Raw genomic sequence first — 14,407 nt, 5'->3', positions numbered from 1 at the left:
ATTATTTAAGTATGGCTGCTTTTCTTTGTATTTTACTCACACATGTGAGCACTCAAGCCGTTACTGTGCCCCTCAGCCTCCTCCCTGCTCAAAAATGCCAGATATCTGGCTGCAGCAGCAGCGTTGCTTCTGGTCTTGGATGCAAACTTCAGGCTTCTCTGGCCTGCACAGGCCTGCGGTCACTCATGGACCCTCTGCCATTGGTGTCCCTTGCAGGGACCTCAAGTGTCTTGACTATGTTGCTACCTTTATGGTAGGAAGTGGAAGCCCTGGTGTGTCTCATCTATGCTGGTGAAATGGTGACCAAGTACATCACTCCTTCAATTTTCTTTCCCTAGTTATACACAGCATAAGACTAATTTTTGGGAAGATCTTAAATAGATTTAATCAGTGGCTGTTCTAATCCTTAGTTCCATTAGTTGTATTTTAGATGTTTTAGAGGGTGAGTCAGATAAAAGCATAAAATTCATAATGCAGAAGGCAAGCATGGTAGAGTCTTTATAAGAGAAAAAATTTGTGATCTAGTTTATGCTGTGTTTTCATACTGCCCTTGTTGTTTCTTGCAGAATACAAAGAACAAAATGAAATCGAACCTTAACCGCTCTTGCAAAATGAAACGTGATTTTGATTGCGCGTCTCTTCGTGCTGGGTTTGCACCATTGAAATGTGCTCTGGAGAAAACAAGACTGGAAAAATCCTGCCCCTTGAATTATGAGGAAGGGTTTTGTAAAAGCTGTGCAGAAGAACATCAGAAAATACTCCTCAGTGACTCATACCATGCAGCCACCAGAAACCTAGATCTTGAAGATGGAGAAAGACCCATACATAACAAAGAAAACAGCCAAGTAACCCAGAGACTTGATGAAGGTATCTGTGAAATGGAGGCAATGGAAAGCAGTAAACTTAATGAGGACAGTGGTTATTCCTCTATGTTAAGTACTCACTATGCTGATGCAATAGAACATGAGGATAGTTTACCTTTGGCTGGGAACCTCTGTGGTACACCAAAGCATTGTCTCATGAAGAACCAAAAACAAGAACAGTTTTCAAAGAAGACACTGTTGCCCGTAATCCATTATGAAGAAGTAATTTGCTCAACTTTGAAAAAAAGTGGCAAAAGAAATCTCAAGTCTTGGGCTGCTGTAGATAGAATTGTTTCTAGGGGAAAATTTGAACTTTGTAACTTAATTGGAAAGAAAATGGGACTAGATAGAATAGACATTCTCGCTGAACTCTTCCAAAAGGACCTGAAGCATGTATTAGCAAACATTTTAAGGCATCTCAGCGAGATGGATTTAGTAAAGTAAGTATATTGATGTCTTTGTATTTCACTGGGAAAGGAAAAAACCTAATCAGATGCCTTAATGGTTTAGATATGGGGCTTTTGTGACATTTACTTAATGTTTAGTATTATGTGTTATGTAAGCTGTGATACATATGGAGAATGTGTCTTTTCCCTAAAAGGCAAATTAAAGACTACAACTGTAAACATATTCTATGTTTACATAAAAGAAAAAGGTTATTCTTGCTATTTAATAAATCCCTTTCCTAGGAGGCAACTGATGTGTTTGTATTGTTGCAGTTTTGCCAAAGTCAGCACAACATGGCAGAAGATTCTACAAGAAGATAAATGGATTTTCCAAATGTATAGCAGAGCTGTGAAAAACCTTTCTGTAAGTTTCTGCACTGAACCGTCAGTGTTTTTCTGCTATTTTTGCAGAACATTTTCTGCTATTTCAGGTCTCCTCCTACACTTAAGAGATCACAGATAAGTTTCCTAGATTGAAAACTGTCACTGGAGTGTATAAGTTCGTCCTGTTAGGGTGCCTTGTCTCAAGTATTGCTAGTTACATCAAGGACTTTGGGGAACCCAAGGAACTTGACTGAGAAGGTGACCCAAGGACAGATACAGATGTTTTAAGAGTTCCACAAGTCCTGTGTTACAGAGAAAGGCAGGAAGGAAAGAGTCATTGCCAGCACAGCCCACTGGGCAAGCCCTAGAGTCTCCCAGCAGGAACTTCCTTGCTTCAGCATTCCCACTGATCCAGAAGGGAGGAAGACTGAGATAAATCACTCAGGTGGCTCTGTGAATCAGGATCTCTGTTTGTAGCCATAGTCTCTGAAGCCCACCATGCCTGCTATGGAAAACTGAAAAGCTTTTTCCACTATGAGCTATTCCTAATGCCTCTGTCCTGTGAAATAAAAATACTTGATCCATCCACACTAGACTAGAGTTTTATCAAGTCAGGACTCTTAAAACACTAAGTGTTTTTCCTTCTTGAGAGATGGAGAGAAAGAACAAACAAAGGCTTAGGATCTGCCACAGGATAAGGTTGTTAACCAGTTTAAATTTTTTTTAAGTATTTTACAGTGCTGTTGGAGGGAAATATTTGTACTGAATATTCATTCCATAAAGTTTGATTTCTTCCACACTATTGTATGCTTTTTTGTTCAGTTTGAACTGGAAACTTGGAAAATTGGTGGGCGGAGTTTATTTTTCACAAAGAAAGCCTCAAGCATTCCTGTTCATAAAGAATTGGAAGTACTGATTTTAATTTTTAAAAATTATGATGAATAGGTTACATGCTCTGCCTAAATATCTGTGTTAATATGAAAATAGGATTATATAATAGAAGATGGCTGGTTTTTGTCCAGGAGCTAGGGAGCTGTTCTGTGCATTTACAACAGCAGCAACTGTGAAAGTTATGGTAAAATCAGTAGTACTCCTTGGTGTGATGTTTTATTATTGGAAACCAGGAGGAAGAATCTAAAATTACTTAATTACTTCTATTACACAAAAAAATCTGTGTCAGTTAAGTTCTTGTCCCAAATTTAAGTCTTTGTTCTTCTTTTCATTAGAATGTCACTAAGGCACCAGAGCATGCTGCAACAAGAGAGTATGTTCTCTACAGAGTGTCCTTAGCTTCCATTCAGAAAGCAACCCCACCAAAACACTTGAATAAAAAAAGCACCAGATCCAAAGCATCTAGGAATCACAGCAGGCTCACAGAGTTTTCTGAGGTAAGTGGTGATTTCCACTGATCTTTAATTTCTCTCATGTTGTCTGGCAAACAATCACCTTGTAAAGCATATTTTTGAAAGTAGCATCTCCACTTTAAAATGTTTGTAATTCTTATTAATATGGCAGCCAGCTTTTTTTTAGTATGCCTATTTTAAGACAATGTCAGAAGCTAAGTGGAGAGAATATTGACATATGGGATGTCCTACGTCTTTTTTTTCCTTCTTAAGAATTTCACTTAGTGAAATTTTGTTTTCTCAGATATGAAGGAATTTAGTAATTTCCTATTATTTTCTATGGGTTTATAGTGAATCACATATTTTCCAGATAAGCAATGTCACAAAACCTGTCAACTTTGCTTCAAAACTGACAGACAATTAGGAAAAAAAACCCAGAAAAATACCAAAGACTTAATAGTTCTTAGTTTTGATTTTATAAAAAATTAGCAATGTGTATTTCTTTTAATCATTCTGTGGGGTATTTTGTGAACCTGGCATTAAAATTACTTTAACTACTTATTTATAGTGTGTCACACATTTGTCAACAACTGCCAGCAGCCTGTTTCCTCTTCATCTTGTTATTTTTCTTAAGCTGGTTTTTTTTCCCCTCATACTCACAATGTAGACCTACACTTATATCTTGTAAGACTTTTAAAAATGCTTATTGAAAATTATTGCTTGTTAGCAAGCAAAAGATTTTCCTAACTAGAAAAAGGTTTTATGCTCAAGTCTTATTCTGCAAATTGATGCAATTAGAGAAAAAGATGAAAGGTCACTGGAAAGTATAATCAAGATGCTATACTATTATTATATAGGACTTTGTAGCATTAGGAATATAGATTTACAACTGTTCAGTAGAAGTCTTAAAATTCAATTCCTGATATATGCATCTGTACACAACTACATCACCATCCTTGAATGACGTTTGGAAGATTCAGGAAGGCTTGATTTGGCCTGTCCTTTAGCTTTTAAATATTAAGAATTTTAAATTGGCTACTTCTATTCCAGTTCCAAAATACCTGCAATTATATCCTGATTATTCCTGTTCTGAACTCCATCAGAATTTGATGCAACAAGAATTAGGCTAAGCGTTTAGTTTGTCTCCTTACGTTAGGAGAAGTTATGTTTTGTGGCACTAAGATAATATCATTAAGTGTTTGGAGAGTGTATTTACCTTCTACTCACGATTTTCTGTGTGTGCTTTTTCCAACAGGCTGCCAGGAACTTGAAAAACACTGAAAGCCTTAAAGCCTGCCATCGCTGTGGCTCACCTGCCAAGTATGACTCCTACCTCCAAAGAGCAACGTGCAATCGTGAAAGTTGTGGCTTTGACTTTTGCACCAAGTGCATGTGCAGCTACCACAGCTCCAGTGACTGTGTGAGCAGCAAACCAGTGAAACACAACTCCGCACCAGGACCACTTCCAGGGACTAAGAAAAGTAAACAGAATCTAAAGAGATTGTGATCCATCCCCCCCAGTACAAATTAGCAAATGTCCCATAGAAGTTTTTTTTAGTCATTCTCAAAGAGATTGCTTTCTGCTATTCCATATTCATAAAAATGGTTAATTCTCTTATTCCTCTGTACTATTTAATCACCCTGCTCAGAAAGGTTTTAAAAGCATTTCTAGTGCTGTTGAGTGAGGTGAGTGAAGCCCCTTTTAATGTGAAAATATGAGGGAGACTAGATTTTATGGCTTTTCAAAGCTTTACCTTTGATTTTAAAGTGTGGACATTAATAATACTATTTTCTCAGATGGCTTCTCTTTTGTGAGGCTGAAATTGCTCTTCATTACTTCTTTCATTTCTTGAACCTTTTCTAAGTTCAAAAAAAAAGTACTGTATGTTGGCTGTACTGCTAAAAAATACTTTGACTTTTTTTTGAATTCACAAGCTAATTTTAATATTTGTATATATTTGTAAATATTATTCATATTTGTTTTGTAAATGTGAAAATAAATGATTATTCTCAACAACTTTGTTGGCAAGTCTGGCCTTCCTATTTATCATCCTAAGTGCTTCTCATGCTCTTTTTGCAGGTTTTCTAGTATGTGCTTCTTTAAATTGTTGATTCAACAAAGGGCAAGTCCTCCTGGGTTTGTGTAAAGCAGTGTATTGAATCCATTGTCATGCTGTATTCCTGCATCTTACCTAAAGGCTCTTATCAGTAATTGCCTGTAGTGTCAATAGAGCTAGCACTTCCTTTTCATTTCAATGGAAATTTTTCTTTTGGCTGGATTTATGCTGCTGTTGCCAAACTATCTCACTGGCAGCAAAATATTCCCCATCCCACAGTACAGGAAGGCAAGCTTTCAAGAAATAAACTAATAATTTTGTGGAATTATTTGGGGTGTTTTTTCCCACTTTGGTAAGTAAATAACAGACTGGGAGCGCTTCACTGTAGTCCTGCTTCTTGAACTATAGTGCATGTAGTGACAAGACAAGTGAGAATGGCTTCAAAGTTAGGAGAAAGTAGGTTTAGATTAGATATTGGGAAAAAATTCTTTACTATGAGGGTGGTGAGACACTGAAACTGGTTTCCTAGAGAAACTGGATGCCCGACTCTGGAAGTATTTATGGAGCTCGGAGCAACCTGGTCTAATGAAAGGTGTCCCTGTCTGCAGCAGGGGAGTTGGAACTAGATGATCTTTAAGGTCCCTTCCAACCCACACCATCCTGTGAATCTGTAATCCTATTATAATTTATTCTGGTATCTAGACGGTACCATCTTGATGCATATAAAACCACAGCAAGTCTTAGGCTGAGCACACATAGATAAGAAATCTTACAAGCAAAATTTGCTAAAATTTTCATCTGTCCACTGAAATTCATGTGCCCTGAAGAGTGCAGATAATGTGATCTGAACAGGAATGCTATTTCCTATTGTATTTTCAAGAAATATGGCACAGACATTCAGTCTTAGATTGGTGTTGCACTGTAACATATAACTTGAATTAAAATTGTGTTTTCAAACTGTGATAAATCAAGTTTAACTTCTCATATTTTTGAGCTTTCTAAAGTAACAATGCACTTTCTAGTAGGCCTAACAATTTGTACACTGAGTAAAGAACAGCTGCTCTTTTTCTTCCTTTTTTTTTTAATTTTTAGCTGTAGAAATTTATCTGTTCATGAACAATTTTAAGGAAAAATTCCTTGTTACCTCCAGATAAGAGAGAAAAAATGGACATGTTTCACTAACTTCTAAATGGTAAGGAGCAACTACCTTATACCTGAAACCTTGTTGGAAAGGTCAAATTATTTGACTTAATGAAGCTTTGGCCAAGCTGTAATGCATCTGCTGCGGCTGTTTTCACTTGCCCAACCCTTTTTGATTTATATGATCCTCAGATCCTTGCTTACCAGATTTAGTTTTAATCAGAATAGACAGTCAAGATTGCAGCCTTCAACAGGTGAGTGGCGTCTTCTTAAGGACCTTGATCTGTTATCAACACAATTTTCTTATGCATAGGATGTGTTAGGATGGCACAGCTATTTCTTGATCTTAATCCTGCCCAGCATTTCAAACCTTGCCCAATAACACTGAGCATGGAGCCTGAATAAAACCATGCATCTTACTGAAAATCGCAGGATGTTTGGTCTCCTCCTAAATAGTTTCAGTGAATGGTGAGCTGCAGAAAAAGAAGGTGGACAATCAGTCCCCACCCAGGCATGCTAGCAGTACTGCTGAGGGAGAAAGCAGGTCCTCAGAGAGTGAGGATGATGGGTGTTACTAGTAGTAGGTGCCCCAAGGAGTGCTGAGGATAGTGATTTGTGTGCCGAAGGTGTGAAAGTCCTAGATGCAGATTGTTGTGAATGCCTCTGCTGGGCTATCTTGGTCCTGCCTTTGATATGCAATCGGTGTGAGTCATACCAGGGCAAGAGCACGGCGATGCCATATGGAGATCAGTACTCCTCAGGTACTGCAGCTGTTGTCAAGAAGCACTTTCAAACTCAGCAGTTGGCAGCCCCAGTGACTTTGCAGGAATGTGATAAGCTGCTTACCCACACTGCATACGCCTTTCAGATCTACAGAGGGTGATAAATACCTGCAGGCTGCCAGAGTCTCCTGGTGCAAGTACAGATTTCTTCCAGTTACTTACTTATCTATAGCAGTGGCTCTGCATGGTGAGGAAGGGTGGGACGTTCCTCTGCTGTGCAAATTCCTGTGTCTAGCAGCTGTTTCCCCCAGCTTGAACAGCTGTGAAGACAGATTATTCCTTCATACTAAAGCTAGCTGGGAGACAGACAAAGCTAGGCACTTAGGTCTTTCTGAAATCAATATTTAGTATCTGCATTTTACAGATCTTCTTTCTTGCACATATGATATTGTCCTGAAAAACTCGAGGAGCTGCTCAAGATGCTTGCACCTTTCTTCAAGTCATTAAAGGCGATTTCAGCGCTCTCACCACAGCAAGGAGAGAAGCTGAAGTGCCTGATAGTGATGATCGTCACATGGATAAACACGGACAAGTTTGGATGCACTTATCAGTTTAATATATCCTCCAGCAGAAGCCTTTGTTCTCTGAGGACTGTGGGACATGTAAGAATCAAAACGAGAAAAAACAACCCTCAAGTCTGCAGCTACTGACACCTTAGCCCAGCTGATCACCTCAGAGCCTGATTTCTAACGTGTGGCAAAACTGCAACATATGCCAGATATGTTCTCCCTAGACAAAGTTTCACTGAAAGGAAGCAAAATTTTAGCGTGTTGAATGTTTTCGTTTTTGGTCTTTTTTTTTAAGTGTATAATTCATAATTGTGTCAGTGACCACTCTCAAAAATTCTGTATATTCAGCCCTAAAATATAAAGTCTGCCCTGATTTAGAGACTTCAAAAAGAAGGAATCTAGATTAAGATTATAAATAAGAATTTTTTTCCCACCTCCCAAAGCCAAGGACTTTCTTTTTGAGGAAAATATGCTGTAGTATAGAGATTTTTTAAAATGAAATCTGTTCTGGAAAGGGAAAACCACGAGATGGTGCTCTTGACTCACTCACTGAATGAAGTTGGGTTCACTGAGTTCCTTTTGCTCTGTTCACAGAGTGTATTCCCTTCTCCTCTAATAACTGTAGCTGTAGATGTAGTTACTACAGTCATGGGGAATCACATTAAATCTGCAACCAGAAGAACAAAACCCAAACATTGAATTCCATTACTGATTATAACATTTGTTTCAAACATATTTGTGTAGGATATGTACACATTTGCTAAACTTAAAAATACACAGGAGCCTTTCATAAAAGCTTTGTTGTGCTGCAAAATGCAGATGCCTTCTTCAAGGAGCAATTAACTGCCCCAAACACGATTTTTCCTTTGCCCACCGTGTGCCCTCATGGTGACAACTGGAGAGCAAAGTCACCACTCCCAAGCAGTGGGGGCAAGATGTCCTATGAAGCCATCGGCGCAGGTCTGGAGGAAGCAGCAAACAGTGCTTTGCCTGGGATTGGATGTAGTGTTCCTGACCGATGGAGGTATGCTGAACAACTCAACAGCCCAACAGCTTTGCTGCCACCTTGGTGTGTCTTCGGGCAGGAGCTAATGGTGCCAACTTCCAAAATATCTGACAGTCACAGCATACATTCGTCCCTTCTTGTAGAGTGCCTCCAATGTGCTTAGAAGGGGCTGGCATCTGGAGCTGAAATGCCATTACCTGAATGCAAGGATGGAGCAGGCCATTACTGTGATAGAGGCTGGATTTTTGAAGACACTTGCCGTGATGAAAAGATCCCCATTCTAATATATTTGAAATATGGAGCAAAAGATGACTTACAGAGACGGACAACTCCCAGATTTTTGTATTTACCTAAGGATGTAAAAATTGCCAGGGCCACTCACTTTTAGTATAACCTTGTCAGAATGGTATCTCCTCTGAAGATAAAGGTCAAAACATAGTGCTGATGTTCCCAACACAAAATAAAAGCAGCAGGCAGAAAGAGTTGCAAGACTTAAACGATGGAACAGACATTGCAGTGGCCACTGAGATGGTTCAGCAGCAGCTGAGGTTTTGTCCCTTAAGGTTTTATATTGTTCTGTTTTTTGAATTCAGAGCTGCCCTCAGAGTTCCTCAGTCCAGCATTCAAGCCAGCCCTCTGCAGCCCTCGCCAGCCGCAGTGTCAGGGCCATGGCCTGAAGAACAGCCCTGAGGATGTCATCTGGCCGTGCAAGTGCATGTCTGGGAAGAGGGAGGGAACCCCCTACTGCCCTATTGCCCACTTCATAAGTGCTGGAATAGCTTTTGGGATGTGCCAGTAGTACTGTTGCCCTTGGCTGGTGTAAATGTGCCAGGCCGGGCTGGAAAACAAAGGCCTCTGGGCATTTGATGTTTCCTTGTAGCGAGACCAAGGCAGTAATGGTTCATGCTGGTTAAAAAGCCTCTCTGGCTCCATCAGGCCCTCGAGTCAGACTCACACGGAAAGGTTCGGGGTGTCTCCAACCCGAAGTATTTGCTGTGGGCCTGCGAAGGCCGGGCAGCCCCCGGCTGCGGCGCAGAGGGACTGGGCTCGGGAGGCACTCCCGCGTGTTTCAGCAGGAGGCACAGCTCTTCCAGGGCTAACGCAGGGCAGCTACAGCTCCACACCAGGGACTTGGGATGGGCACAGCTGTGGTGGCCACCGCCTCCCAAAACTCCCCTCTGCTTTCCGCCCGTGCCAGCTCAGCGGCCGGCAGAGAGCGCAGTGCCCCTGCTCAGCAGGGATGGAAGCTGCTTCCAGAGGCTCCACTGGAGCAGGCTGATGCATGAATCATAATGCAAACATATGACACGAGAGCTCTGAGACTTACCTCTTGTGTTTAGTGTCATTTTCTGGGGGTCTACCTTGGCTCAGTTAATTACATTGTACAACAGATTTTTGTTAGTCATATGTAGATCTAATTTTCAAGATTGTCCCTCGGTACCAAATTAGCAGAGAAAACATCAACTGCAATTTGCTTACAAACATACTTTAAACACCAGCTGCTTGTAAAAATGCATATGATGTTTTTAAATTAAAAAGCTCTGTGTTGCCTTAAAAATACTTGCCACAGGGAGCATAACATTCACTCTCTGCAACATATTTACTTATGTACTCAACAATAAAAAATCTGTGTGTCAGTAGGAAATCCAGAAAGTTTGAATTGCTTCATGTCCCTTTCTTTCTTTGTGGCACATCATGGTTGTGTAAAAAATTGTGATGTTAGACTGTAGTAGTAAAAGCCCTCTGAAGCAGGGTAAAGAAACATGTAAGCTGTCATATGTTTAAGATAAATAAACCAGTAGGAATACCACAGGACTTCCAACCTCACTGTATACACATTAGCACTGGTTTTTGGCAAAATAAGCAGTTCATATTTGTTCTGACCTCCTCACCTCTGTTAAATAGCAGTTATATTCTCAGTATTTGTACTTTATATACACATGTAAAATATATAGAATAAGATGTCTCAATGTCTTACACCACTACCACAGTCCCAGTACTCTTCCATGAATTAGTTAACCATGTAGTAGATAACAAGTACACTTTTTAGTATTTATATTTATACTCTCAGCATGCTAATACTCATAGAGTTATTCTCTTGTCAGTGCTGATAATCTTCACTCCTGAAGGCTGACTTTCTTAAAAAGATTAAGACAACTCTTTTACTGCTTAACATAGCAGAACAGAAGACATATTCTTTCCTTGGAGTTATGATCAAGAGCAAGATTTTCACTGTTCATTCTGAACCTTTTATCCTCACTATACCAATGTTTTCACAGTTTCTCATGTAGATGGTAATTCTATATATTGCATTATGTTTACATGGCAGTCTCAGATATTATTAAAATTCTTTCAGATTTCCTATCCATACACATTGACACTGAAGCAAATTAAATGCTTTCTTTGTACTTACTTTACTGCATATAAATGTCTTAAATTCTGGTGACACCAAAATCACCAGAATCACCAGTACAAAATCAAAGGTACTGGATGTGCATGTCTTAGTAAGATTTGTATTTTGTATTACATGGTGCTCAAGCAAGCAATGAAACTTCTGGGAATGTGAGGGATTGTCTACAAAAGAAAGAGTAGTTCATTAATGTTTAAAATTTGGTTACTTTATTGATGAAATAATATATATATATAGATACAGTTATAGAGATATAAAAGAGATTGTATGAAATTATAAAAAAACAGACTCAGCTCATTTAAGGCCAAGTGAAGATCAAAGGTAACAAATATCTTTATTTTTCTTTCTCATATGAAATTCACCTTTTGAAGCAACTTCTTAGTGCAGATAAGTGATGTACATTTGCACAGCCCTCCTAGCCCTCCTAAGTCTACATCACATAACTACATCTACATCACTGTTTATGCAGCTGATAAAACCAGAAATTTATTCTCCTGTATAGAACCAGGATAAATATTTATCGCTGCTGAAATAGTTGTCTTTCCAAGTGAAAACACGTGCTACTTGACCAGTGGATTAAGCTTCCAAAGTTTAACAGATATTAATTATGGAGAGGATGGTAGAGGGTAAATATTGCTTTTCCTTTGCTATCTTTCCTGAATAAATTAAGTATATGATTTAATATGGGCTTACAAGGACTATAAGCTAAAAAAGAAAAGCCATCAGCTAAATTACTATTTATTTCTGTTCCTTTGATCTTAAATTAGTAGGTTCTCTTTCAGAGAAGTCATTAAATATAACTGTAAAGTTCAAAAATATTTCTGAATATTTTCATTGCCATACGAACAGAAATTCTTTCTTATGAACCAACTAAATTTTTATTCAGGGAAAAAGGTTCTCCTATTCCAGAGTTATCTATATACTTAATTCCAGCTTACAGAAAATTTATCCAATTTCAAAACAAAATACGTTACACATAGAAATTAGAAAGTCTCTGTAAACTATTGTGCTAGGACTTAGTTGCAAGTAGGGACATTATACAATGCATTTTTTTAAGTACTGAGTTTAGTTCTAATTTGCAGAGTTTTACACTTATATTTTTGACCCATTTTCAAGATGTAAAGTGTGTTTATTAAAGCTTTTGTCTTAATTTATTACCTTATTAAAATATATAAAGAACATGAAGTATAACTGCAGGTATATATTTTTATCTGATAAATTGCATTTTTGAATGGGATTTTAGCCTCTTCTTTTGCTTTTTCATTACCTCAGATCCTTTCAGAGAAAGGGAAGGAGAAACATTATGTTCAACATGTCTTTCACTTTATTAGTATTTAGCAGAAATTTTTGTAATAAAAAATGCTGAAAATACATCATTTTTATAAATTCGTGAACAGCAAATCATGAGAGTATGAAAAATAAAATATGTATGCCGTGTCTTTGTTTCTACTGAAAAACAAACTAGAAATAATGTGATTTGGCTTTCAGTTTTTAATCCAGCTTCCTAGGGTTATAGGGGAAATACATGGTTATTATTTATTACACAGCTTAGAATAGTTGGGGAAATATTTAATCCAGTATGATAAGAGGTATTTGCTTTAAAAAATCAGATTTTAAACTGGTGCGTAGGTGAGAATGCTCCCTTTCAGGCCACCACAAGTATCACAGTTTGCTGGTAGTGAGCCGTACACCTGGTGGAAAAAGTTTGAAGGATTAGAAATTAAAAGACAACAAATATTTTGGCTAGCATCTCCAAGGCCTGTCCAAAGCAAGAAAGAACTTAATTTTAAAAATTAACATGGAGGGAAATGTGATCCAAAAGGCTTCTCCTTTAGCTTGCACTTAAGGGCATGAAAGGAGTTCAATAAAGGATTGTGATACACAGCCTACAGGCAAGAAATTGATCCATAAATCTTTGTAAATTAAGCTAGTATTTGTGTTACTGAGAAATGGATTTCATCTGCTGGTGAACTCAGAACACTCAAAGGCACGATATATCCTCTGTATGAGTTTGGTTGAGAGATGCTGCTATATTGTATTAGAAGCTGCTACAAAATTGCCACAAAAACCCCCACTGTATGTATTTTCAATGTCGTTCTAGTCTTGGTGTGTTTTGTAGGTAATAAATGTTAACTCTGAGGAGGATGAAAAAACATCATGATAATTTTTGTATTAAACCTCAGTTAGCATGACTTAAATTCAGAGCAGTTAGTAGCATGTAGGTTTTTTTTTATTTATGCTGAAATTTAAACACCATGGAAAGTACAGGGAATATATAATCTAGATCTGAGAGATCATAGAATTTAGTTCAGAGAGTACAGGACATCTCTATAACAAAACTTTATTGTCTTCTTTGTATATGCTGTGTCATTTCAAATTTGTTGATTTAAAGGTTGTGCAATTTTAAAATAGTTGTCTGCTTAATATTTCTTGATTTTCATCATCTTATTCTTGCAATGCTGATGAAAAATTTCAATTTTCAAACGTTTCAGAATATTTTACTATATTTCAAGCTAAGACTTTCTGAGTCAGTAGACTCAAACTTTCACAAGGTCATCTTACACAATGATCACTGAGGAAAAACTCCAAAAGAAAACACTTATGTCCAATAGCAGAATAAAAATTCAGTAAACCTTTCTGCATCCCAGAGAATTCAGAAATGGAGCAAAAGTTGCCATCTTGAAGTTTGATATTTGTTACTTGGAGTCCCCCAGTGTAATGTCCACATTGTGAACATAGAACATGGTATGACTTGAAGGGAACCTGAGTCTCCTTAATTAGTAAGTGCTTGTCCAAGAGATTTTTTTGTATATAAAACTAGCCCTCAGATATCTGTTTTGCCTTCAGTATGAGTATGTAATGATGGTGTGCCTGCAGAGCCTTTCTCTTTTTATTTTTCCAGACTTGTGAATTCTCTGCCTATGCTCTTAACAAGCAGGTAGCATGACAGGTTCTATCCAAGACCAGACATGCAACTGAGTTAGCACCATCCTGAATGCAGGCTGGGGAGTCCAGGATTGCCCCTCAGCTTTGCTCTTTACACTGGTATGACATGGACATGGGTATCACGTGCACCCCATTTCTGTCATGTCCCATCATTCACACATGCAGGTACTGCATACAGAACTTCTGCTCTCAGCTTACAGCACTCTACCATGCAAAGCTCACAGCAGGAACACTGAAAATCATTTACTGTTATTTTAACCAAAGACAGGGTTGTAGAAGACTTGGTTCTTCTCTCGGAGAGAATAATGTTCAGAGCAAACAAATGTTGAGTTTTTAAATAAAATTTTAAGTACTTTTGTACTCCCCATTTCTGGCCAGCCAGAAGCAGGTGGGAACAGGCTGGCAGGGAGTGGTGCTGTTTTCCAGCACTGTATAAACATTCCCACAGAAGTGCTTCACTGCTTGGGCCACTTCCTTCCTAGCAGCATGGGAAGTGCAACCACCCACCTTCACACCACTGGTGTTGTGGTATCCATCCCATCTCCTGAAGCAGCTGGAGACTACCCCTTTGAATTTGAAAA

The 14,407-nt window shown here is 38.4% G+C and overlaps 1 protein-coding gene across 1 annotated transcript; it reads left to right on the top strand.

The window, feature by feature from the left end:
* Positions 1-572: 572 nt before the first annotated feature.
* Positions 573-4,799, top strand: FBXO5 (F-box protein 5). Its single transcript, XM_041469995.1, has 4 exons — positions 573-1,303; positions 1,583-1,673; positions 2,860-3,021; positions 4,232-4,799. The coding sequence occupies exons 1-4, from the start codon at positions 582-584 to the stop codon at positions 4,481-4,483; spliced, it is 1,227 nt and encodes a 408-aa protein (XP_041325929.1). The 5' UTR covers positions 573-581; the 3' UTR covers positions 4,484-4,799.
* Positions 4,800-14,407: the final 9,608 nt, after the last annotated feature.

This window comes from Pyrgilauda ruficollis, unplaced genomic scaffold (genome assembly GCF_017590135.1).
Source record: "Pyrgilauda ruficollis isolate IOZ18807 unplaced genomic scaffold, ASM1759013v1 scaffold24, whole genome shotgun sequence".
Lineage (NCBI taxonomy): Eukaryota > Metazoa > Chordata > Aves > Passeriformes > Passeridae > Pyrgilauda > Pyrgilauda ruficollis.
The sequence above is the reverse complement of the archived record's forward strand: the minus strand, read 5'-3'. Positions and strand labels throughout refer to the sequence as shown.